Raw genomic sequence first — 25,661 nt, 5'->3', positions numbered from 1 at the left:
CCCTGCTCCGATGCTTGGTGTCATGGTGGCGTTGAATGCAGCCGCAGCCTGCTTGTCTTTCTATGTGAAAAGTGTCTATGTGACTGCTTTGCCATAAGGGACACAGGTTTGGCGACAGGGGGAATAACAAACAAAGGAATATTACCCATAATCCCTGTACTAGTTAGCATGCCCCGCCCCCCTCGCGGTGGGGACTCCAATACAGCTTATACCGACAAACAGGCTAAACATAGAACTTATTACATGTACATTCCCTGTCACGACAGTCGAATACCTACCTATACAGATCTACCTGGCTCTAGATATTCCTTTACCCCCTTCCCCCCCCCCCCCCCCCCCCGACATAACAGTATTTTCAAAGCATTGTAGAAATTTGTAAGGTCCGTCATATACTATAGTTGCAGCGTTTTCTGTACAGCGTCACGCGTGCAAATACATTGGAGAAAATTCCTGTGGAATGAAAAATTGGGGTCACCAATGCATATGTGTTGGGAGTTGCCCTGAGGCCCTGCATGGCCGCAAAAAGTTGGTTGGGTGGTGGCGTCGGACGGTGAGAATAATTCTCCTGGGAGACGAAGCGGTGCACCATACAAGTAGTAGAAGAATGGGGGTTCTGAAGCACATTAAAATTTATCATTGAAGTCAATGGAGAAAATTGAATTATTAACTCACTGGATTTTCAATTAGATGTTATCCTCCAATTCATTCCCAGCTTCAAGATTTCAAGATGGTCAACAGACATTCGCTGACGCTCATTCCAACTCACTACGTTCGTTCGCTGTTAGTTCGCATTCAAGACACCCCATTCCCCTACTACTTGTGGTGGAAGGGAAAATTTGGGGCTACGCACGGGTAGGGGGGTCAAAAGCAAGCAGACAATGCAGAAACGGTGAATGCTAAACCATGGAAACAATAAATTCCACATTCCTGTGCCACCTGTAGTCGAACATCAAGCATTGACGGCATGTTCGTAAACGACTTGCACGAAAACGTACCCGTCTGAATGGTTGTATCGCCAGTTAATGGCGAATCTGCATAAAGCGATCCGCGAAAGTCACGGTTAGAAAATAGAAACCCTGACGTCATTTCCTCATTCATTTGAACTCAATATCTCTATATTCATTCCAAACAGCATAACTCCAATCACAAATTAAATAACATTAATATAAAAAAAATTAACTTTTACCAACATTCATGACATAGACAAATATTTAAATCCGTGCAGACGTTACATCTGGACATGAAGCAGTTCCATAAGGGTGGAAATTCAAAATCATAATTGTATTCACTCAATTCCAAATAGCATCATTCAAATAATAAATTGATACGATAACAAAATTAAATGACGATTGTATTGAGATATCATCAAACCAGCTCATTATCATCATCTGTCCACTTACGGATTCGCGGCAGGTTCGTATCGAGTTGATTTAAACATCATAATTTTATTGAGGAATTTTTGAAACCTCCTACCTCCCTTACAACATCCGCTGGGACTCCAAAACGTTCCACAAGAGGATTGGTGGGGCTAGCCCCAAAAGTGAGGGAGTTGTTTGGGGACAGACAGACAGACACTTCTGTTTGATAATATATACAAGTATAAAGCCCGTCAAAAATGACGGGTTGGAACAGTTTATTTGACAGTGCAGCCGCGTGAGTGTGCCAAAGTCTGAAGCCTGGGCCTTGTGTCAGGTGTGCTTTCATCTTCTTTATTTATTAGATATCTTACAGACATAAATGGGCACTCTGTTTACTCTGCACACTTTGCACGTCACGTTCAGCGAATGTCACCTCCCTGTGCCGTGTATTTATTGTGATTTAAAAAAAAAACTGCTTCCGTACACCGACCTTGAGGCTCGGTTTGCAAGCCACCATCGACAATTCCAATGTGTTACGTGCTCATCCCTGACCCCCTGGTCACGGTGTACCTCCGAGCCCCGAGAGGAGTCACGGCAGAAATATGTGTTATTCTGTGTCAAAATCAATGGTGAAACCACACCAATTGTTACCAACAAACAAATATTGTATTAAAAATCACACAGGAATAACAGTACAATAATAATAGGAATCAAGAGTACAATCAATATATCTCCTATGATGGTACCATCAGCTAGTACAAGGTAACTCACTGTGCTCCAAGTGAGTGGAAAAAGAACATTCCCCAATGTCTCTATATTCCCGTCTTCAAGCTCAGAGCCGATCCCCTCCAGTGATCATCGGAACGATGTCGAATCGAAACCAGAACCTCGTTCAGATGACAGGCACAGTCACGCCGCCCAAAACGGCACAAAGGCGCACGCGGCCAAAGCGGAGAAAATGGTCACGCGGTTAAAGCGGCACAAAGGCGCACTCAGGGCAACTGGGAAATCCAAAGGTGCCCTCCAGGTATGAACTTTCACTGTTCACAGTCGGCGAGTCGCAAAGTAATCGTCAAAAGCCTTGGTGCACACACACACCACAGATACGTCTGAAAGCGGTGGAAACGGCGGACAAAGCAAGGAAAGTTTGCTCGATGCGTGAAGCGCGCGAGTCAAAATGGCCGACGGCTCACCCTCGAGTCGCAACGACCCGGCGATAATTCTTCGGAATCTAACGCCAAACCTGACACGCAGGATGACCAGTCACAGCGATAACAACTTTATCGCAGGAATCCTTTTTCCCAGGAAACCCAAAGTATGTGACTCTTGCTCGACAACGTTCGATCCAGACCGCAAAGCAACCCGCTTCTTCTCTGACTTTTTGCTCCGCCCCCTTTTATTCTCCTTCCGCTTCGTCGTCGTCCGGTTCCGGTTTCATTTAAAACATTAACCTTTTTACCTTTTGACAACAATAACCGTCATTTCCCACAAACCACAATAATAATAATACATGGAACCAGAAATGTTTCAAGTGGATGAAAACCACAACAACGGAAGTGATGAATCCATAACACTTCCCCCCCTCAAGAAAGAAAGTTTGAACATAGTGAAAACTTTCTTTGTAGGCAAAACTCTTCCAACAAACAAAAGTAAACTCACACCCAAATCATCAATTCCCGTGAGCCAATAATCAATATTTCCCAAAAATAAAGCAACAAAACTTCAAATAACCTACAGAGAATTCCAAAGTTAGTTCACTCTGGACAAATCATCAGCAACGACATTGTCCCTGCCCTTTGCATGCTCAATTTCCCAGTTGAACTCCTGCAAAGCCAAACTCCATCTCATCAACCTCTAATTTTATTTTTCATTTTTTTGAATGAAGGTTAAGGGGGTGTGATCAAAAATCCAAAGTCAAGCAAATCTATAGCACTTTTTTAGGGAGGCCGAGCTGAGAGCCAGGTTTCATGGTGGTTGGGTGGTGAGGCCTGGAAGTATTCACTACATGGACGCCTTTAGGAACATGGAGTTCACGGTTAATCCGTGTAGGAATCTTGGCTCGGCTGCTCTGCAGCATTCAGTGCTTCAAACTCTTCCTAACTTTCATAATAATCACGGTTGGAGCGCTTGTTGCTGTAGTCACGGGAATAGCGGTCTCCTTCTCGGCCACTACCCTGATAATCATCCCTTCGGGAGCTGTCGTAACTCTGGGAGCCTCCATCGTAATCTTGACTGCGGCCAGCACCAAAACTACTACTCCCACCCCGGGAGCCATAGCCACCCCTGAAACTACCTCCATGTTTTCCTACTCTGCAGCCCCCTCGACGCCCATGGCCTGCCTTCTCTACTATTAAGGTTCGACCATCCAAATCCTTGCCATTTCAATCCTTTTTCTGCATCTTTGGCATCCTTTGTGTTTTCAAACGTGACAAAGCCAAACCCTCTTGACTTTTGCGTCTCCCTGTCTTTTATCATCCGCACTTCCAAGAGTGGTCCATATTGGCCGAAGACAGAGTCCAGAACAACTTCCCTTGTTTTGAAGTTCAGTCCACCTACAAAGAGCTTGTCAACATTGCCTCCATCCATGACTTGTGTGTGCTGACACTTAGTTTCAGGGTACTCGACAAGAAGTGACTGTGCAAAGCGTGACGTCCGTACCTTCCTCTTCTCTTCAGAGCGCTTCCTACCCATAGCACGAGTCGCGGCACAGGAGGGAAAGATACCCGGAATCTTCTGCTCTAACTGTGCAGTGTTATTTTCCATGCTAGGCTTTTCAACAAACATCGGGTTACCAGAGACTTGACCACCGGCCAAATCATTCCCGATAACAAAAGATATTCCTTCTACAGGAAGAGTGGCTTGTAAACCTACGGTGACCGGTCATGACACCAAATCAGACTGCAAATGGATGACATGGAGTGGGGCTTTACCTGTAAACGAACACTGACACCAGTTGCCGTCTTCTCTGACAATGGCAAAATGCCTTCAAGCATCAAAGATTGATGTGCTCCTGTGTCCCTCAATACCCTAATAGGTCTGTGGTTAGTCACGTCTCCATCCAGTGACACAAACCCCTCTGAAACAAAAGGTTTGTAACCATAGACTCCTGAGTCTATGTTTGTAACCCTCTTGAGCAAGGTCATTCTGTGCTGCCGTAACTTTGGCATGGGAACCTTCACAAGGCACTGTCCTCCAAGGACGATTTCTCGCATTTGCCAATGCATTCGGAGTTGTACTAATCTGACTCCGCTCCTGATTTTTCCTTTCCAGGGCATAACATTGGGACAGCAAATGTCCAGGTTTATTGCAAAAAGCGCAAGTAGGCCCGGCGGAGAAACTCGTAGTCTGCCTCGAGCCCCCCGGAAGATAAGTCTGTCTTGGAACTGTAGACTTCTGATCCCTAAGAGTCGCGGTATCAGATCTGTCCTCATAGTCATCTCTAGGCCGCCCCCATGAATCTTCGTTCTCCGCACCGGATGTACCATAACTCCCCTGGCGAACTCTAGGCGGGAAGTTAGGTTTGTGGAACCCCATCCTGTGTGTCAAGGCATCGTCATCTGCCACGGTTGCTGCCTCATACAACGCTGGTACCTTCTTTTCCTCCAGATGTACTTTAATGTCCTCGTGGACACACTGTTTGAATTCCTCCACCAAGATCAATTGTTGCAACAGTTCGAAGTCTTTCCCAATCCCCTTCGAATCACACCACCGATCAAACATGGTTTCCTTCATTCTGGCAAACTCCACATGGGTCTCACTCTCTCTCTTCCTGGCATTCCGGAATTTTTGCCGGTAAGCTTCAGGGACCAATTCATAGGCTTTGAGAATGGCTTTCTTCACTTCCTCATAATCTGTACATTTGTCAATCGGTAAAGCCGAAAATATATCTTGAGCTTTACCCACCAGAACACTTTGCACTAACATAGTCCAGGACCCCACAGGCCATTTTAACTTTTGAGCCACTTTCTCAAAGTGTAAAAAAAACTTGGCTACCTCCTTTTCATTGAAGGGTGGAACCAGCCTCACATGCCTACTAACATCCCAGGTGTTCTGACTAGTTGTCGAACCAGCCGGCATGGATGCTACCTCTCCCCGTTCTTTCATTAATTCCAGTTCCTTGAGTTTAATTTCCCTCTGACACTCCATGTCATGTTCCTTTAACTCCCTTTCGGCTCTTCTTTCCTCTGCTCGTTTCTTCTCGAGTTCTCGTTCCTGTTCTACACTTTTTTCCACGAGTTCCCTTTCAACTCTCCTTTCCTCTGCTCTTCTTTCTTCTTCAGCTCTCCTATCCTCTTCTCTTCTTTCTTCTTCAGCTCTCCTTTCCTCTGCTCTTCTCTCCTCGAGTTCCCTTGCAGCTCTCCATTCCTCTGCTTTTAACCTTTCCTGGCTCTGCAGTTGCATCTCCGTTTTCCGGAGCTCCACATTTTCTTTTTCCTCGGGTAACCAATCCAAGGCTACCTCTGTCCATGTTCCCTGTCCCACCAGAGATTCTACCATCAATGTCTGCATCTCTGCTTTCTTCATATTAACTCGGACCTCCAAGTTAAAATGTCTGGCCAATATCAAGAGTTCCGATTTTTTTAACGCTTGGAACTGTGCCTCATTAGGGGATGCCGCAAACTTTTCTGTATCAAACACCATGGTGACTATCAGTTAACACCTGTTAACCTTCACACAAAAATTCCCAAATTTTTGAAAAATTTGGGAATGTTAGAAAAATTCCAAATTTGGGAATTTTGGGAATGCTAGGGAATTCTATCCCGGACGAAGACCCAATTTCGAGCCCCTGAGTCAATTGGACGAGCCCCCAATTTCTGTTACGTGCTCCTCCCCGACCCCCTGGTCACGGTGTACCTCCGAGCCCCGAGAGGAGTCACGGCAGAAAAATGTGTTATTCTGTGTCAAAAACAATGGTGAAACCACACCAATTGTTACCAACAAACAAATATTGTATTAAAAATCACACAAAAATAACAGTACAATAATAATAGGAATCAAGAGTACAATCAATATATCTCCTATGATGGTACCATCAGCTAGTACAAGGTAACTCACTGTGCTCCAAGTGAGTGGAAAAAGAACATTCCCCAATGTCTCTATATTCCCGTCTTCGAGCTCAGAGCCGATCCCCTCCAGTGATCATCGGAACGATGTCGAATCGAAACCAGAATCTCGTTCAGATGACAGGCACAGTCACGCCGCCCAAAACGGCACAAAGACGCACGCGGCCAAAGCGGAGAAAAGGGTCATGCGGTTAAAGCGGCACAAAGGCGCACTCACAGCGACTGGGAAATCCAAAGGCGCCCTCCAGGTATGAACTTTCACTGTTCACAGTCGGCGAGCCGCAAAGTAATCGTCAAAAGCCTTGGTGCACACACACACCACAGATACGTCTGAAAGCGGTGGAAACGGCGGACAAAGCAAGGAAAGTTTGCTCGATGCGTGAAGCGCGTGAGTCAAAATGGCCAACGGCTTGCCCTCGAGTCGTAACGACCCAGTGATGATTCTTCGGAATCTAACGCCAAACCTGACACGCAGGATGATCAGTCACAGCGATAACAACTTTATCGCAGGAATCCTTTTTCCCAGGAAACCCAAAGTACGTGACTCTTGCTCGACAACGTTCGATCCAGACCGCAAAGCAACCCGCTTCTTCTCTGACTTTTCGCTCCGCCCCCTTTTCTTCTCCTTGCCGTCGCTGTGACTGTTATGTGGTCCTCCCGGTGACTACCTGGTCTCGGTGACCCCCGGATCGTGAGAGGAACTCCGCCAGAAAGATTTATTATGTATGCGCTTTCGTAACGCAATCAATATGAATTCCAACCAAGAAAAAACCCCACACCAAGGATCCGGAATAATCAATGATATATTCCCCGAGCAATCAACCATCAACAATCAGCAATCAATAGTACAAAGATGTAAACTCATCTACATTAACTCTAAGATGGCCATCTTATACATTCCTCACGTGAGCCCCACTCCCGACTCCCTCCGTGGTCAATGTCTCTCACAATGTCTCCGTACTCCTGTAGTTCGATCTCCGCACGTGGGCGGTTGAACGGACCCTTCCTGACGTGCTTTCACCGGGCACGTCCCGTACCGGGAACAACGGCTGCAGCGTGCACCTCCTGGCCAAGCAAAGCGGGTAATGTAAAGCAGGCAAAGCAACACGCGGCTTGCCCAGCGTGCGCGGCCCCAGGTGCGACCCGTACGCGGCCTTGTAGACGGCGAGGCGAACTGTGCCAGCTGCTTGGTTTCGTGCACGAACCCACAGTGACTTGACGTGTCAAAGGGTAGTTACACGTCCCGGTAACTCCTCTCGCCAGACGGGCTTTGAAACGCCGATTCTCTTACGTTGCTCAATCGACGCCCCTCGCGTCCGAGCTCGGCGAGGAAGAAGAAGAATCGTCGCGTCTCCAGGACCTCGTGTCTTTTCTTCTTCCGTTTCCGGTCTCCTTTTTCTCAGAAGGGCTCCTGACCCTGAAGAGCTCCTGACCCATCTCAGAAGGTCGTCGTCCGGTTCCAGTTTCATTTAAAACATTAACCTTTTTACCTTTTGACAACAATAACCATTATTTCCCTCAAACCACAATATTAATAATACATGGAACCAGAAATGTTTCAAGTGGATGAAAACCACAACAATGGAAGTGATGAATCCGTAACAAATGTAAGAGACATAATTACTCTTCTTTTGGGTCTTCGGAGTCCTCAGGGTCTTTTGGGTCCTCTGGTTCATTTGGGACTTTTGGATGTTCAAGCTCTTTTGCATCCTTGGGATATTTTGGGTCTTTTGTGTCCTCTGGGTCATTTGGGTCCTCAGGGTCTTTTGGATCATTTGAGTTTTTTGGGGTCCTCTGGATCTTTGGGGTCCTCGGGTCTTTTCGGTAATATATACGTCACAGAAGTGTAATCCCCAGAGCACCTGATCTCTAAAAAAAATTGAAACGTTTGTGCATCATTGTGTGGGCCGAACAGCATCCGAAGGAATTTAAACATGTGTGATTCCAGGAAGGGAGGGGGGAGGAGGAGAGGAAGGGAGGGGGGAAGGAGGAGGAGAGGAAGGAAGGGCAGAGTAAAGGAAAGGGAAGAGGGAGGAGGAGAGGAAAGAAGGGGAGGGGAGAGGAAGGAAGAGGGGGAGAAGAGGAAATGGAGGAGGAAGAGGCAGGGGGAGGCCGAGGTGGGAGGGGGGAGGGGAGAGGAAAGGGGGGCGAGTGGGGGGAGGAGGAAAGAAAGAGGAGAGGGGGAAAGGGGGAGGAGAGGAAAGGGAGGGGAGGAGGAGGAGAGGAAAGGGAGGGGGTTGGAGAGGTAAGGGAGGGGGAGGAGAGGAAAGGGAGGGGAGGGGGGAGGAGAGGAAAGGGAGGGGAGGGGGGAGGAGAGGAAAGGGAGGGGAGGGGTCGAGGCAAGCGAGGAGAGGAAAGGGAGGTGAGGGGAGGAGGAGGAAGAGGAAGGGGGAGGCCAAGGTGGGAGGAGGGAGGGGAGAGGAAAGGGGGGCGAGTGGGGGGAGGAGGAAAGAAAGAGGAGAGTGGGAAAGGGGGAGGAGAGGAAAGGGAGGGGTGGGGGAGGAGAGGAAAGGGAGGGGGTTGGAGAGGTAAGGGAGGGGGAGGGGGAGGAGAGGAAAGGGAGGGGAGGGGTAGAGGCAAGCGAGGAGAGGAAAGGGAGGTGAGGGGAGGAGGAGAGGAAAGGGGAGAAGAGATGAAAGGGAGGGAAGGGGGATGAGAGGAAAGGGAGGAGGTGCAGGAGGGGAGAGGAGAGGAAAGGGAGGGGGAGGGGAGAGGAGAGGAAAGGGAGGGGGAGGGGGAGGGAGGAGAGGAGGGGGAGGGGAGGGGAGGGGAAGAGAAGAGGAAAGGCAGGTGAGGGGAGGGAGATGAGGAAAGGGAGAAGAGGAGATGAAAGGGAGGGAAGGAGGGAGGAGAGGAAAGGGAGGGAAGGGGCAGAGGAGAGGACAAGAAAGAGAGGGGAGGAGGCGAGGAAAGGAAGGGGAGGGGGAGAGGAGAGGAAAGGAAGGGGAGGGGGAGAGGAGAGGAAAGGGGGGGAGAGGAGAGGAAAGGGAGGGGGAGAGGAGAGGAAAGGGAGGGGGAGAGGAGAGGAAAGGGAGGGGGAGAGGAGAGGAAAGGGAGGGGGAGAGGAGAGGAAAGGGAGGGGGAGAGGACAGGGAGGGGAGAGGAAAGGGAGGGGGAGGAAGGAGGAGAGGAAAAGAAGGGGGAGGACGGTTAAGCTTAACCGTTAAGCAAACACTGGTTGCAGTGTCGTTTTAAATCCGGCTACGACGGGCATTTTTCCTCACATTACGAACCTGCACTCTTAATCGTTGTATCCGCTTGGCTAGCAGCGAGGCGAGCGGCTTGCAAAGCTGTAAGTACGGAACGACTAGCTTGGAATGCGATAGCAAGCTGCTTGCTAACGGAACACCTCAGGTACACAAGTTTACACAAGGTACCCGTAGGTTTAGTTGGTGACATCTGGCAATGTTAAAGCATAACCAATGGACGGTGAATGAACCATCGACATCTGCAGTCCCGGATGAAAACTACTCGATATATCCAAACGTCAGAACCGAGCCTTTCTGTCCATATTTACTTACCGAATAAATATCCCACCCGTGTGGCGTATGATAAAATGTAATGTCCAATTTACCTGTTCATTCCGAGAATTCCGCAAAATCTAGTTTTAAAAAATAATGTTGCGGTGTAGCTGCTGGTGCAGCGACAGCCGGTGAATATCTGTAAATATTTTCCTTTTCCTTTTACATCTATGCTAGTTGTAGACATTGTCAATACTTAAACTTGCGGCACATAATATAGAATTATAAGTTGAAGCGCAAGTTTAGATTGTTCTCATAGTGATAGTGTGGCGAGCAACTTACAATACTGTACTGTACAGTGGCAAGTGGGGAAAGATCACGTGTCCGGGCAAAGCATCATGACTCGCTGGGCTCGGGTTGGCAATCGGCTCCGGCCGACATCAACCTTGGACTCGGTAAGTTTGGTTCGTGAAAGAGTTCGTACTTTCGATTTGCATCCAAGGAAAGCGCTGTACAATTGGTCTACGATACAGTACAGTACGTGTCAATTGAGGGCATACAGGCCCAAGGTATGGCTGTTGGTATTTGGAGATTAGAAAAAGTACCGACGTGTCAAGATGTTTCTTTAAAATGTCTGTTACATGACGACTCCTCATTTTGGTTCTTACCAATGATGCGAATTGACATTTATAAACGGAAACAATAATTTGAGGGAATTTCAAAGAAGAGAAATGTATGGGGGAAGACAGAACAGTCGGAATAGATAGGAGAGGGAAAGGGGGCAGGACGTACGAAATGGGTGGAGTTTCAGGGTGTGGACAATCGGGTCTCCATAGTTACATGGTGGAGAGATTGGGTCGTCCTTTCGGACATAATTAATTAATAATTGACTTTTTTTGAAAACAGACATAGGAATCCATTGTATTGTCGTATGAAACAAGGTCACTCAATCACCAGGAGCAGGACATCTGCAGGAGAATAGTGCTCCATAATATAGAGTGCTCCATAACAAAGGTTGTTTCTATAGGCCGATGCTCAAACCTGTTGTCTAACCTTGAAGGACATTTTCATGCTCAACGACGCAAATCAGACAGTTATTGATCATGAAGGTACGTACTAGAGATGATTCTGGATGGTAGGATAAGGAAGACTGATGAGATTGGAGAAGAGCAGCAGGGGTTTCAAAGGAGTTGGGGGAACGACTGAAAATCGTAGGAAAACAGGGCTGGGATGCTCTTCAGCAAATTTTGCGTACATGTTTGTCGTTCCCAGCATCAGGTGATGCCTCCACTCCCCCACACCCCTTCCCGTTAAATCGAGATTTAACATGATATTTTGATATATGAATAATATAGTATTAATTTGTGATTGAAATGATGAATGATGTTGTTTGGAATAAAAATGTAGAGATATTGAGTTTAAAGCAGAATGAGGAAATGTAAGGGTTTCCATCCGTGACATTCACGGATTCCCCATTTGCAGTTTCACCATTGACTAGATAAAGCAACATTCAGACTGGGGACGTTTTTTGTCCAAGTCCTTCACGAACCTGCTGTCAATGCCTGACATTCGACTGGAGGTGGTACAGGAATATGGAATTTATTGGTTCATGATTTGCCATTCACCTTTATTATTATTTTTTAACCCAAGTCATTCACGAACTGGCTGTTCATGCCTGAAGTCAAAATAATTGAATACTAACATTATTTGAATGAATGAATGATCGTTTTAAGGCCATTTTCCCCCGCCAGAGCGGGGGTTAGCCTTGCGGGCCCCATGACAATCATGGTTCCCTATTTGAGGCAATGTTTTTTTATGGCCGGATGCCCTTCCTGACGCCAACCCTTGGTCACGCTCTTACGATGCACAGGGATACGGTGTACCTATTCTAAATCGGGGTACACACCGGGATCATTCATCCCAGCAAGCTGGTACTCAATTTGCCGACCTCGGAAGGATGACAGGCTGAGTCAACCCCCCTGGCATTAATTCAGACAATCGACCGGGATTCGAACCCAGGATCCTAGGATCCCAAGCCGGCACGCTAACCGCTAAGCCAACACCAGGTTTGCTAACTGGTATCCCCACCTAGGCCATACTATATCCTCTTCAACTAAAGTATCAACCAAGCCCGGCTACGCCGTTGTTCGACTATCGGTCTTGTTTTAGTTTAGATATTCAATTATCACACTCGATTGCATAAATGGTTAAAGTGGCTGAGTCTGGTCGGTCAGCAGTTCGATTCAGACACTGGCCTAGTCATACTGGCAAAGAAAAATAATATGAACCATTTCCATGCTTAATGCTCAGAAATTCAAGCATAGAGCAGAGATAAACTATCAATTGGGAGGAGGAAATGCCTAACTGAGTTCAGAGAGAAAAGAAACGTCATATAGGTGGAATCACTGGGACCCAGAGTGCCCGGGGAAGTGACGTCACGTCCCCCAAGCTGAAGTTTTTGTCCTGTCATGCACACACATGATTTGTGTTGTGGCTCTTACACAAGCTTTAACTCCTGGAGAAAAAGGCTTTTATTTGTGTACAAATGGCAGGAGGTTGCACCCCCTCAGTGATATATTTTTACATGCATATCACTTGCATTATTGGTGCCACTTTAGACTGAAGTTGAATTGGTAAATCCTTGCTTGTAGAAAAAAGGAAAGAGAAACTGGAGGAAGACAAAAACAAAAACGTCTGAAAAAGAGGACGACGATGACGATGTGAACGGCTTCATCGCATTCCAGCGGAAATGCGAGGCTTCTCGGGGAACAGAAGCAAGAGATGAGCGGCTGGAGGTTGAAGTGATGCGGGAACGACGGAGGGAGGAACGGCGGTTGAAAAGGCAGCGACGGAAGCTTACAAGTAAGGTATGCATGGTCTGGGAGCGAAGGAAGTTGTATAGGTACCAATTTGATAATTCCAAGAAACATCTGCAAGGTGAACTAGGCTCACATGTTCTTTCGCACAATCTGTATTCCAGGTGTGTTTCCAGTGCCGGCAGCCAGGTCACGAAGTGGGAGATTGTCCTCTGGCCGTGGAAAACTTTGAGTCTGGAGCTGGTATTTGCTTTCGCTGTGGATCTACAGAGCATGGAATGCAACACTGCACATCACGTTCAGCCGAGGGTGAGAAAGGGTCAAAAGTGGTGTTAATGGTGAACTTTGTTATGGTTCTCTGAGGGCAAAGTTAATGTCAGGGTTTAAGTGAAAAGCACTGGCAGAAAACTAAACAAGAACTAGAACGGCACTCTGTAGAGTGCATACCTCAATCAGGCTGAACGATTTATGTTTTCGACCCCACTGATAGGCCGGATCTGGAGATTCAGACCTGAACCAAAATCAAATCGGCTTGTTCATGTCACCTAACCAACTCGTCCACCAAGTTTTGTTATGAGTTGTTCACAACTTTGAAATATCATGGTATACTATCGGACACCGCTTTTCACGGTTCTGCATATTCGTGGGTTCCGCGTACTCCCGGGTGATAAAATGCGACCTGCTTCTCTATTCGCGGAAAAGTGTCCCGCAAATTCGCGTTTTTTAATATTCACAGCCATGTTCTGCAAAATTGTGGGGTTTTTTTTCCTATTCGCGGCCGTGTTCGGCGAAATCACGGGTTTTCTTTTCCTATTCGCAGCTGGGTTCCGTGCATTCGCGGGGGGTATTTTTTTTTTTCTATTCGCGGCTGTGTTCCGTAAATTCATTAACCCTAACAACGGTTCTGCATATTCGTGGGTTTGAAAATATTCGTGCCATATTCGAGTGGCATATTCGTGGGTTTTGTGTTTTGTGTGTCGGTTTGTCTTTTTGTGTGATTAATGTTAGCTCTTTCACGAGTCTCGATCTTGTATACAAAAAAATACAAAAAAATAAAAACTAACAACTCGGGAATCTCATCCGGATCCATATTCAGATCTTCACCAAACTAATAGATTCATCCTTGTCACACACCCAACTTGTCCACCAAGTTTTGTTCAAATCCACCCACAACTTTGAGATATTATGCCTCTATCATTTTTTGCCATATGTCTCAATGGTGAAATTCTCACATCCATATCCGGATCGTCACCAAAATCGAATCATTTTGGCTGTGTCATATATCCAACCTCTCCACCTAATTTCGTCCAAATACATCCACAACTTTTTAAGATATGTTGTTCATAGTGTTACGTATTACCTCCCCAAACCCTGGTTACGGTGCCCCTCAGTCTCAAGAGGGAACGTGGCAGAAAGATTTGTTATTTAGAGTGTTCTAATAAACCATGGTAAAACCACACCCATGCAATTGTAGAACAAAACAATTGTATCAAGAACTCTCACATACACAATAATAACAGTCTTAAAGAAGAACCACCTTTAGAGGCCATTTTTCCCTGCAGAGCAGGGGTTGGCCTTTTTCTGGCACCATGGTCCCCTTTTTGAAGCAATCTTTTACGGCCGGATGCCCTTCCTGCCACCAACCCTGTTAGTCGACTCTTGCGACACACAGGGAATTACCAGTGAACTGGTACTCAATTTGCCGACCTCGGAAGGATGACAGGCTGAGTCAACCCCCCTGGCGTTATAGTAAGGGAAACATATGAAAATCTGTCAACGAAATTGTTACCAAAAAATTTCTTCACCAATATGTTTGTAAAGGTGTGTAATAACACGTGTTAAAATGTTGAAGGTCAACTCCCGTGGGAAACCCAGAAACAAAGCTGTTGAATTCGGGTACCGAAAAATTATTTTCGAGAATTTTTATTTTTTTTAATCGGCCCTTAAGTAACTTATGAGGGGTCAAATAAGGGCTTTTCATGATTCTGAGTTGATTGTTAACATTTATATTTCACCACAGACACTCCTTTGTGGAAAAATAATTTCTAAATATATCTCATTTTCTACTTTGCAGGACATGGAGTCTAGCAATATGGATGAAGACGTTACTCCACCTGTGCTCAATTGCTTCATCTGTGCACGCTCGGATACACCAGCTGAAAGGCTCATACAGGCAACTCCAAAGGGATACTCAACTTTATTGAAACAAGCAGAAACTGTCGAAAATGTTACTGTTGTGGAACGTATGAAGGAGGCTCAAAAGGAAGGAAAACTGAGGTACCACCAGAAGTGTAAAAATGATCTGTACAACAACTTTGTTGCAACCACCAAGAAGTCAGCTCAAGCATCAAAGGCAGAGAAAGAGTCATCAAAGTTGAAGAGAAGATGCACTACTTGTGAGTTCAGTTCATCAACTGGCTGCAGTTCTAGAAGATCACAGTCAGTTGACCTCCTGTATAAGGATGTATGCATTCTTTGCAACCAACCAGCCCAGCTCTACAAAAATAATCCAGCACAAGCTAGAAAGAAATACAGAGTGCCAGATAATTTGACTGCAGATACACTGAAGGCAAGCTTGCTGAAGACAGCACGGAGTCGCGGGGATGACTGGGGCACTGAAGTCACTGGATGCCTGGAAGGGATCAACGACTTGGTAGCAGAAGAAACACTGTACCATTTGCGATGCAAACTTATGTTTGCGAGAGGTGACAGTTTGTCCAAGACTGATGAGGAAGGAAAAAGGAAGAGAGGACAGAGGAGTATTGATGAGGAGCGAGAGGCAGTTTTTATTGAATTCTGGGAATGGTTAGACTCAGAATTAGAGCATGGGGTAATAAACATGGACCAAGTCCATGAAAAGCTGCAGGAGTTTGATCAGTCACCAGAGAAGAGCCTTTCTTATTCAAAGCATTGGCTAAAGATAAAACTTCTAGAGAAATACGAAGACACCTTGTATTTCACAACACAGGAAAGAAGGGCAGATGTACTCTGTCTCAAAGATGGCACCGACAATATTCTGCGAGAGCATCATGCTAATCTTGACCATGGAGATGAGAAGACTCAGATCATAAAGACGGCACTCAAGTTCATATCCAATGATATTGCCTTGATTGATTTAGGTCCAAAGTCATACCCCACCACACACAGTATGACTGACATCGATAGTCAGCTGACACTTGTTCCTGCAAGCCTTCAGATGTTCTTGAGACCGATTGTCAAGACAGACGAAAGAGATGCCGTTTGGGGGCAGAATTTTATTAAGGCCTGTCGACCTCGGTCTGGAGTATTGCCACACCAAATGGGGCTTGCCATACAACTTGATCATAGATTTGGGTCAAAATGGATGCTCAACAAGTTCCACCGGCTGGGATACACTGAGTCTTACACGGAGACACAAAACTACAAATACTGCTTCCTTAATAGTAGGAGTGGAGATGATGTTCCAGATACTTCTGGCACTCTTGACACCATTGTGGAGGAAACCGATGAACAGATCAATGATGAGGTTGCGGTTGATGCTGCGCTTGAGGATAAATCAGTGATGACAGCCAAAGTGCCAGCCAGTGAAAGTGAATTGTCAAGTAATGATCAGGTGGTCTTTATGGAGGTTGGGGAAACAAACAATGCAGTCACTCAGTTTGTTGGAGACAATATAGATTTAAACATTGTCTCTATTCACGGAAACATTCCCTTTCACTCAATGGGTTGGATCGAAGTCACCTCTCCGGCACCACCTTTGCCAGATCCACAGACAACAGCAGCTTTCCCCCGGGTGACGTTGAAGGCACTCGACAAAGCTAAGATCCTGAGAGGAACTGAAGTAAAGATTATTCCATTTACGAACAGGAAACAGATAGGAACGAACGCGATCATGTTTCTCCCCCTCGCTGAGCTTTCCTCCTCCCTGGCTCATGATCAGCCACTCCTCACTCCAGGTGACACACTCTGGGCAGCGGGGTGGGTGATCAAAGCCAACGATCCTGAGTTCCCACACTCCAACTGGAATGGCTGGATGAAGAGAATCCATGCTAATGATGCAAAGCAGAGCACACAGATCGAGTTCCTCCCAGTTATTGAAGGAGACCCTAATGAAAATATAAATGTTAACGATCAACTCAGAATCATGAAAAACCCTTATTTGACCCCTCATAAGTTACTTAAGGGCCGATTTAAAAAAAAAAAAATTCTCGAAAATAATTTTTCGGTACCCGAATTCAACAGCTTTTTTTCTGGGTTTCCCACGGGAGTTGAACTTCAACATTTTAACACATGTTATTACACACCTTTACAAACATTGGTGAAGAAATTTTTTGGTAACAATTTAGTTAACAGATTTGTGAAATATCTCATAAAATGCCCTTACTATCAGGTCGTAGCCTCCACAAACCAACCCACGCACCTGAAGGTGAAACAAAAGGTAAATATTTCGTTTTTAATTGACTGAATATTACAAATAGAGTAACAATTACACCATTGGAATACATCAAGATACCTTTTAGCCATGCAAGGCTCAATGAATGAAGATTGCTCAGAATGCTTTTCTCGATATCTCGAGAACTTTCTGGAAGGCAAATGCATGCCCGAGTGGAGGAAATGTGGTCCCGATTAAATTGGCTTCATTCCTTCTCTAATATCATTTTATCAATCCAATTGAACAAGACCAATTTGAACAATCCAATTGAACATCCAGTGACTGAACAAGAAGTGTCAGTTAGACTTAATCATACCTTCTATAACTATCGATGAGCAGATGCATATACTGTACGATATGTATATCATAAATAGTGCCACCTTTGGTGATAACCGGTATTACAAATCATCCTCTTATTTTTATTTCATAATGGAACCTTCTGAAAATTATGATTTGGTGTATATGTTGTATAAATAATACGACTGCCCGTTGTCTGTTCCATTTCCTGTCTGTTCTCCCACTGGTGAGCACACAGTCACCAAACTTTGTAAGCGTAATTAAATGTCATACAATTCTGCTTATAGGATCCAAATTTACCTTCAACTTTTATTCCGCTCGGCCCAGTCAAAAGTAGACTTTTTGCCAGTTTTCTATGCTGGATGACATTATGGCATCCCGGTGGTTGGTGTTTCAAACCCAACTGTCACAGGATTGTTGTCTCAATTATTAGTCCCCTACTGGTTTCACCGGAGGGGACTATAGGTTTGCTCTCCGTCTGTCCCACCTGTGGTTTTTCAGACTTTTTCCCCATACCCTTTAACATATTGGCATGAAACTTGGTACATGACTTTCGGATAAGTTACAGAAGCTGCAATCTATTATGTAGCTTTGCATACCTAAAATGATTTGTCCTACTGCACATGGCGATCTAAACGGTGGTCTACTGCACATGGCGAGCACAATTGCTGAGTGCTTGGAACAAGAACAATCATAGGGACCAGTAGGGGACATGTATCGCAAAGCAATTCTCCCTCTCGTTTTATTTGTCAAAAACATCCCACCACCCTCACCGACCACACAAAACTGTGGAAATACTGGTAGTAGATGTAGTTGTGGATTAATATATGATGTGGAACTAGATGGGCAGAGAAGCATCCTGAGCTCTTAATATTATCTTTCTTTTTTTCTTTTTTTGCTCAAGAAGTACAGCAAATGATTTCTGATGTTTCTTTCAAGGGGACCTTCCTTTTGCAAAATGTTTCATCTGTGGAGAGATGGGCCACTTATCACGCTCTTGCTCACAAAACCCCAAGGGGTTGTATGCAGAAGGTCAGTGGGTTCCAAAAAACTACTTGGCTTGCAGTGACACTCACTTCTGTCGTAGCCCAGTCTTTCCGGTTTCTTTCTCATGGTTTCTCTGTGTGCAGGGGGAAGCTGCCGTACGTGTGGATCTGTTGAGCACTTTCAGCGCGACTGTACAGAAAGACTTCGTGAAGAAGCAGGCAAGAAACTTGCAATTGACCTTTACCGGAGGGAGAGGTTGGGGATGAGGGGTTGGCAGGGTCGAACAGACTTGAGGGGAAAGAAAAATCCAACCAATTTAATTAATCATGTGTACAAATTTACATCCCATCAAGCATTGTGTGCAGTGAAAATTCCAGCATGCTTGTTCGCAATGCTCTCAGCTGGGTCTTTCCACCAACAATGGCACTTGACTATCTTTTCAGGTGATGGCGAAACTACTGCCAGTATGTGGAGGCCTGGAGAAAGTGTTGATGCCCTGGAGCCACCACCAAAGCCTCAACCACCCAGGCCAAAACGGGCTAAAGTTGTGACATTCTGAAGATGTTTAGTTCAAATTGCAGGACAGCAGTGCAAGTTCCATGTAAACAGTTCCAATATCAAAAGATTATGCCTGACAGGATGATGCAGCATGGACAGGAAGTCTATTGAGCAGCAGGACATCATCCAGGTCAGGGTTATTACCCCCTCCACCCCATGTATCTATTCCTTGGAGAAAGAAAACGTTGTAGATTGGCTATAAATTATCACATGTCCAAGTGAATAAAACAAACAGCAAAAAAGCGAATAAGAAAATGCATTTGCAAATCGTTTTTTTTTTTTTTGTTTTGTTTTAATAAATAAATATTTTATACAAACTTCACAAGCGCAGGGTGTGGGAGAGTGGGCGCAGGGTGGGGGGGGGGGGGGCACAGAGTCCATGCAGCATAGCATACAGGTATTTTGGCACTTGCCAGTACTTGGCACGGTGGTATGAAGGGCGTGGCACATTTGAGCAGTCAGATAGGTAACGACGATGAGCGTCGGCTTACATTATGTCCCTTAACTGTCACTGTCCCTTAACCCATCACACCGACGCTGGTCAACAAAGCAAGAGCGAACACTGTACCATAAACACACCGTGTGAAGTGTGAAAGCAGCTGGGATTTTGATTTTTCTGTACTACTGTGCTGTGAGAGGAAACTTATGAAACCACCTTCCAAATTGTGGCCAGTGTAAAAGAACCAGGTAGCTTGCCTTCTTGTACAACAAAAGACCTGTAAAAAAACAATTATAAGAGTTAAAATATGCAGATTAAGTATTGTACAAATAATCGACATCCCCCTTCGGTATTACCGCTCAAAATACTATTCTTGAACTTCTTTCACAGCTTCATTGTCACCAAGTAGCATTATACGTTTTAACACTCGGTGACATAAGTTACTTAATGTGAGCTACATGCCTTTCCTATTCCTAACGGCTACATTTGCCAAGTTAAAAATCCCGACAGGGAACATTTCCATGTCCCGGAGAGCACAATGTATTTTAAAATTCCCCTCGATAGCCATCCGTAAAAACTTGCTGGGTAAAACGGTTACACCGCCAGGCAGAAAATGTCAGTTAATACAAAATAACCTACAGGTCTGTTATTAAACGTCACCACGGTGAGTTTCATTCAACTCGTTCCAATGACCCCCTTCTCAGGAGAAATTTCCGGGTTGGATTCTCGCACGTCATTGCAATCGACCCCTCCTGTGGATTTGCATTCTACCAGTGCCTTCATTTTGCTTTCCTCAGTTTCATTCTGCAAAAATAGCAGGGTTCGCAAGCCCAAAATAAATACTTGCGCAAGAACCGCAAACGTTTGCTCAAGTGAAAACATCGCAGTTGCTGCTTGAACTTTACCCCCAAAACTTCTCTCTCTCTCTCTCATGTGCCGCAATAGGCATCAAAAACGCAATCTATCCAGGAACACTTTTGCCAAAAGGTCTGCCAATTAGTGCAATTTAATTGGTGTAAAAACCAAAAAATAAAAATAATTAACTTCCACTTTTGGATACCATCCTCACTTTGTTCATAAACCAATGAAGGTAGAACAATCACCCTCTGGGGGTTCGAACAAACAATTTAAGTCAGGTTGGATAGGGTTTTCTTAAGAGGCAGAGATTCTATGAGAAGTCACGTTTTGAAGAGAAATGTTGGTGAAAACGTGCTCGCGTGTGTGCAAAAACAAACAAATGTAATGAGACAAAGTCACGGAGTCAGTAACAAAGCAAAAAACCATTTGTCTGATGCTGCGGTGCAGGCAAAACTTGGCAAATTCCCTTGGAAAACTGGAATGCTGGCACATTGAGCACCAGGTTTTCAGGCCAGTCGGTTTACGGGCTGCTTGAGGCAGAGCTCGCTGCCGGCAGAAATGATGGGAAGCTGGTTGTCACGATGGTATTCGATCAGATGGCTCACGGAGTCAAACCGGCGGTCCTTGGTACGAACCTGGATGGGATGCAAAAGTTAAACGTTGTCGTGTTCAATTGCAAAGATGGAAAACGTAACAATCTGGGTTTAACCCCAAAGCTATTCAATAGAATATTCAAAACAATATATGTATGCCACACTTGTGAACCAGCAGAAAGGTAGATATTTAGTGTCGCACCAAAAGTTTGTTGAAAGCAAAGAAAAATGTGGTTAGAGCTTCGTTTGTTGTGTTAACTGAGAAATGGCTCTCCATATCCATCAAACCCATAAACATAAAAACAGAACCAAATACAACATGCAAGTTTAAAACTGATTGGACAGAAACCACAAAGGTATGGTATACTGAATCCACCTCAAGGTTGATCTGACTTTCTTGGTTAATGCACTTGAGGCAATACACGAATTTCAAAATGACGTACGAATGATAAACAAAATTTTACCATTTGCTGTTGATACAAGCGAGCAGCAGCAGTTGATATAACACATATACTACACACACGGACGGACACTTCCTTATATATATAATATAATATAATATAATATATATATATATATATATATATATATATATATATATATATATATATATATATATATATATACATACAGACTTGGCATTTAATATGGAATATTTTTTTTTTCTTGACTTGGGTTTACTTTCTTAACTCAGTATATCAATCTGGTGAGTTTCTTTTACACTTTGGTGATTTATTTGTTAAAAGAACCATGGATTGTCGCAGCAAGAAGTCAATAACAGGATTATATCACCGGTGGCGTGGCAAAATGTACGGACAGGTGCATTTGATGATTGGCTTCACAGTCGGGTATACAAGGGTTGTTGCGTTCTGTATTAGTGGAAAACAACTGCTGCACATCTCCAAAAGTTATTGCCGCTTCCTCTGGAAATGGTCCGTCAACTCGACAATGCTGTTTGTCATGGAGTGGTGGCTTTACGAAATTACGGCATGAAACAGCGTGCTATTGCTCGGCAGTATGGCATCACTCAAGGTCAGGTGTCAAAGATCCTGAAACGAAATGCTCAGAGGGGTGTCCCTACTCCAATACCGAGGCCAGGACGTCCCCGCAGAACCACAAGGAGGGATGATCGCCAGCTGCACCGGTTAGTCCGCAATGGCCGTACCAAGTCAGCTAATCGGCTTAGGGCTGAGTGGCAGCAACTGACAAATGTGCCTGTATCCAGAAGGCTAGTCAACCAACGACTGGTTCAAGCAGGCTATCATGCCAGGCGTCCCCTGAGAAAGCCACGCCTAACCAGACAACACCGCCAGGGCCGATTGCAGTGGGCCAGAGAGCACCGTCAATGGAAGCCAGGACACTGGAATCACGTGATCTTCAGTGACGAGTCTAGATTTCTGGTCTATCGTCAAGATGGCCGCGTCCGAGTGCGCAGACAAGTGCATGAAGCCTACAACAAAGATTGTATAGTGCCAAGAGTCCAAGCTGGAGGTGGTGGGGTGACCGTTTGGGCTGCTTTTCATGCAGGGGGAAAAACTGACCTGGTTGTTCTGAATGGAAACCTGAACCGGTTCAAGTACAGGGCCATTCTGGAAGAAACATTGCTTCCATTTGCTCGTGCAGCCTTTCGAAGAAACTTTGTCTTCCAAGATGACAATGCACGGCCTCATCATGCTCGCATGATCCAACACTTTCTTGCTGACCGTGGTGTAGAGCATATGGAGTGGCCTGCCATGTCCCCGGATATGAATCCGATAGAGAACTTGTGGGCAGAATTAACGCGTCAAATCGACCACTTGGACCAGCAGCTGACCTCTGCGCGTGAATTGCAGCAGGCTATTGTCACTGCATGGCATGAGATTCCTGTCCAAACCTTGGCAAATCTCGTGAACAGCATGCCTCAACGTGTACATGCTCTCCTGAATGCTCGTGGGGGTTACACGAAGTACTGAACTGTAATTTTACTGTTCGTAATCCCAGTCGTAATTTAACTTTTGTTTTTGTTAAAAATTTTTTGGCTAATGTGCAAAATAAAGAGATAGTTCTGGAAAACGTACAGAAGTTTAACACAGTACTGTCCATGAATTGAGTTCGATATCAGTTTACATCACTTTCAAGGATCAATTTATTTGTTTCGCAATGTCAAATGTGGTTTTTGTTTCTTTTAAAGGTCACATTAACAAAATCTAGAATAATTTCAACATAATTCCAATGAACTTTTGGGTCGAAGACATCTTGAAAAGTAAGTTCACCCCCACAAAAAAATATTCCATATTAAATGCCGTCTGTATATATATATATATATATATATATATATATATATATATATATATATATATATATATATATATATATATATATATATATATATATATACACAAAGAATTAAGTTAAGCACCCCCCCCCGTTTTTTTACAACCTCGCACATTACAAGTTTGTTGTTGTCAAAACAGTGTAATATACCCATGATATTGCTATATTTTCTGGAGAAGTGATATTATGGTCACATAAAAACATAACAATCATGCCGTTTTCAATATTTTATTCTGAATAATTTAAGGTGAAATTTTTTGGGAATTTTAGGCATATTTTCACCTCAATTTAAGTATGGAGCTATAGGTCCATCACGGACAGTGTGGATGACGTTTATGTTTTCTAACGTACAGTCATTGTTCTGAGAAGACCTCTAGCGATCTTTGCGTCAATAACGTGTGTAGGACCCACGTGATCGGATCACTGACTCAACCCTACGTCTCATAGACCATGTAAGCCGTCGTATGCGTTGCTGTGGCAGGTTGTTCCATTCCCGATGTAATGCACGTTCCAATTCATCCAGATTGGCTATTGGAGGGACCATCTTCGCAATTTGTCGTCCCAACATGTCCCAAACGTGCTCGAGGGGGTTCAGGTTCAGGACAGGATTAGGGGGTGCTTAACTTAATTCTTTGTGTAGGGGTGCTTAACTTAATTCTTTGTGTATATATATATATATATATATATATATATATATATATATATATATATATAATCAACATTGTGAGATGCATGAAATATGTAATGATTTTTTTTTTTGACCTGCTCATGTCCGGGTAGTAGGAACTTGGGGTCACAAGGGTCAAAGCAGGAAAAAAAAAAATTAACTCTAAATTTGATATAGGGTCCTATTTGATATAGGTTCCTGGTGGAACTTTTTGCATATTTACTCTGCCACCAAAGGTGGATGGTGGTTATGTTTTCACCCCTGTCTGTCTGAACAAGATATCTCAAAGTTGTGGACAGATTCAGACGAAATTTGGCAGAGATGTCGTGTATGTGAAATGATTAGATTTTGGTGAAGATCTGGATTCGGATCCAAACTAGTAGAATTTTTAAAGTGAGTCTTCACCATTGAGAGATCGGGCGAAAAGCGATATATAACATGATATTAAAAAAAGTTATGGACGGGTTATGACTAAACTAGGTGAATGGGTTGGTTCGGTGACAAGAACAAGTTGATTAGATTTTGGTTCAGGTCCGAATCCAGATCCGGCCTATCAGTGGGATACAAAACAAACTGTTCAGCCTGGTGGAGTTATGCGCTCTACAGTGCTGTTCTAGTTAAACTTTGCTTTAGGTGGGAAGCATGGGGATTTGCAAAGAATGGGACTTCGCTCTTGTTACCTCTGCCATCTGTTATGGATGGGGCTTATGTTTTCACTCCTGTCTGTCTGTGTGCAAAATATCTCAAAACGTTGTGGATGGTTTCGGATGAAATGTGGTGGGCAGGTTGTGTGTGTGTGACACGGACGAATTGATTAAATTTGAGTGAAGATTCGGATCTGGATAATATATATATATATTTTAAACTATGTATAGTGCCTATAGAAAGTCTACACCCCCTTTCTAATTGTTCACCTTTTGTTGCCTTTAGCCTGTAATCAAATTGCATTATAATCAGACTTTTCCCACCTTTATTTACACATCGTAACCCGCAACTTCCATTGTTATTGACACCGCATTAATATAACGAGAAGAATGCAATTTCATTACAATGGACCAATCTGAAGGCAAAACCCAACAGTTCATAGAACACCTTATCCTGTACTGTCTTGAGAAATACGGACATGGGAAGGGTCTGTCGGCAGCAAATTTGATTGGTCGTGATGATGTAAAATGCTGGAGGGGTGGAGGGGGGGAATCTTAAGTGTCATGTCGTGTATGTCATCCCTTATGTACTTACCACACCCTCTGGGTCAACCAGAAGCAGATGCTTCACCTGCTGACTTTGCATTCCCGTGAGGACAAACTGCCCATGTGTCGTCGTGCTCTCACGCACCAGGAAATCTCCATCTTTGCATAAACGGCCCTCGGCCTCACGCCGAGTTAAGCAGCCATGGAACCAGCTCTCTGCCCTGAGTTCCTTCTCCCTCGGAGGGCCTGGTGCAGGCGAGGTGCGGATGCCGTTGGTCGCAGGGCTTGAAGCCGTGAACGGCACTGGAACAACGCCTTGTGTTTTTAGTGCATCTTCAAAGGGCTCTGATAAACATGAAGATAGGACAGCAAGAGCTTATAGACCCAGCCAAAAGTTCATGACATTAAAGAAACAGTAGAGGCAAGCAGTACAAAAATATTCAAATAAGTAATTTTACAAATTAATCAAATAACAAAAAAAAGCCACAGCCTGTATATATTTTTTGCTCAAACATTTGTCTTCTTTGTAATGAATCAGGACAACTTGGCTGCTGCTATTGCAGCGTCAGTGTCACATTGTTGCAAAGCCGGTGGACCAAAGGTATCTGGCAACGTCAGCCAGTCGCTCCCAGAGATTCTTTGGTTGAAGT

At 44.6% G+C, this 25,661-nt stretch overlaps 2 protein-coding genes across 12 annotated transcripts in view; one reads left to right on the top strand and one right to left on the bottom strand.

The window, feature by feature from the left end:
* Positions 1-10,203: 10,203 nt before the first annotated feature.
* On the top strand, positions 10,204-19,208 carry LOC137434178 (zinc finger CCHC domain-containing protein 9). 3 transcript variants are annotated; one of them, XM_068126931.2, is made up of 6 exons: positions 10,204-10,337; positions 12,534-12,749; positions 12,863-13,007; positions 18,346-18,438; positions 18,537-18,611; positions 18,837-19,208. In XM_068126931.2, the coding sequence occupies exons 1-6, from the start codon at positions 10,281-10,283 to the stop codon at positions 18,950-18,952; spliced, it is 702 nt and encodes a 233-aa protein (XP_067983032.2). In that variant the 5' UTR covers positions 10,204-10,280; the 3' UTR covers positions 18,953-19,208. The 3 variants fall into 3 exon arrangements, with proteins under 3 accessions (XP_067983032.2, XP_078641490.1, XP_078641491.1); XM_078785364.1 differs by lacking the exons at positions 18,346-18,438; positions 18,537-18,611; positions 18,837-19,208 and adding an exon at positions 14,773-17,277 and having other exon boundaries at positions 10,223-10,337; XM_078785365.1 differs by lacking the exons at positions 10,204-10,337; positions 18,346-18,438; positions 18,537-18,611; positions 18,837-19,208 and adding an exon at positions 14,773-17,277 and having other exon boundaries at positions 12,617-12,744.
* The window catches only part of SHC1 (SHC adaptor protein 1), a 170,294-nt gene continuing 163,326 nt past the window's right edge, over positions 18,694-25,661 (bottom strand). For 6 of the 9 annotated variants that reach the window (XM_068126930.2, XM_068126925.2, XM_068126926.2 and 3 more), the window contains 2 exons: positions 25,061-25,356; positions 18,694-20,883 (listed from right to left, as the gene is read on the bottom strand). In XM_068126930.2, the coding sequence (XP_067983031.1) occupies positions 20,755-20,883; positions 25,061-25,356 (425 nt within the window). In that variant the 3' untranslated portion in view covers positions 18,694-20,754. The remainder of the gene's footprint in view (positions 20,884-25,060; positions 25,357-25,661) is intronic. The other 3 variants (XM_078785367.1, XM_078785368.1, XM_068126924.2) reach the window with 1 other exon arrangement.

Source organism: Myxine glutinosa, chromosome 10, assembly GCF_964187855.1.
Source record: "Myxine glutinosa chromosome 10, kmMyxGlut1.1, whole genome shotgun sequence".
Lineage (NCBI taxonomy): Eukaryota > Metazoa > Chordata > Myxini > Myxiniformes > Myxinidae > Myxine > Myxine glutinosa.
This window is presented reverse-complemented; position numbering and strand designations above follow the sequence as displayed.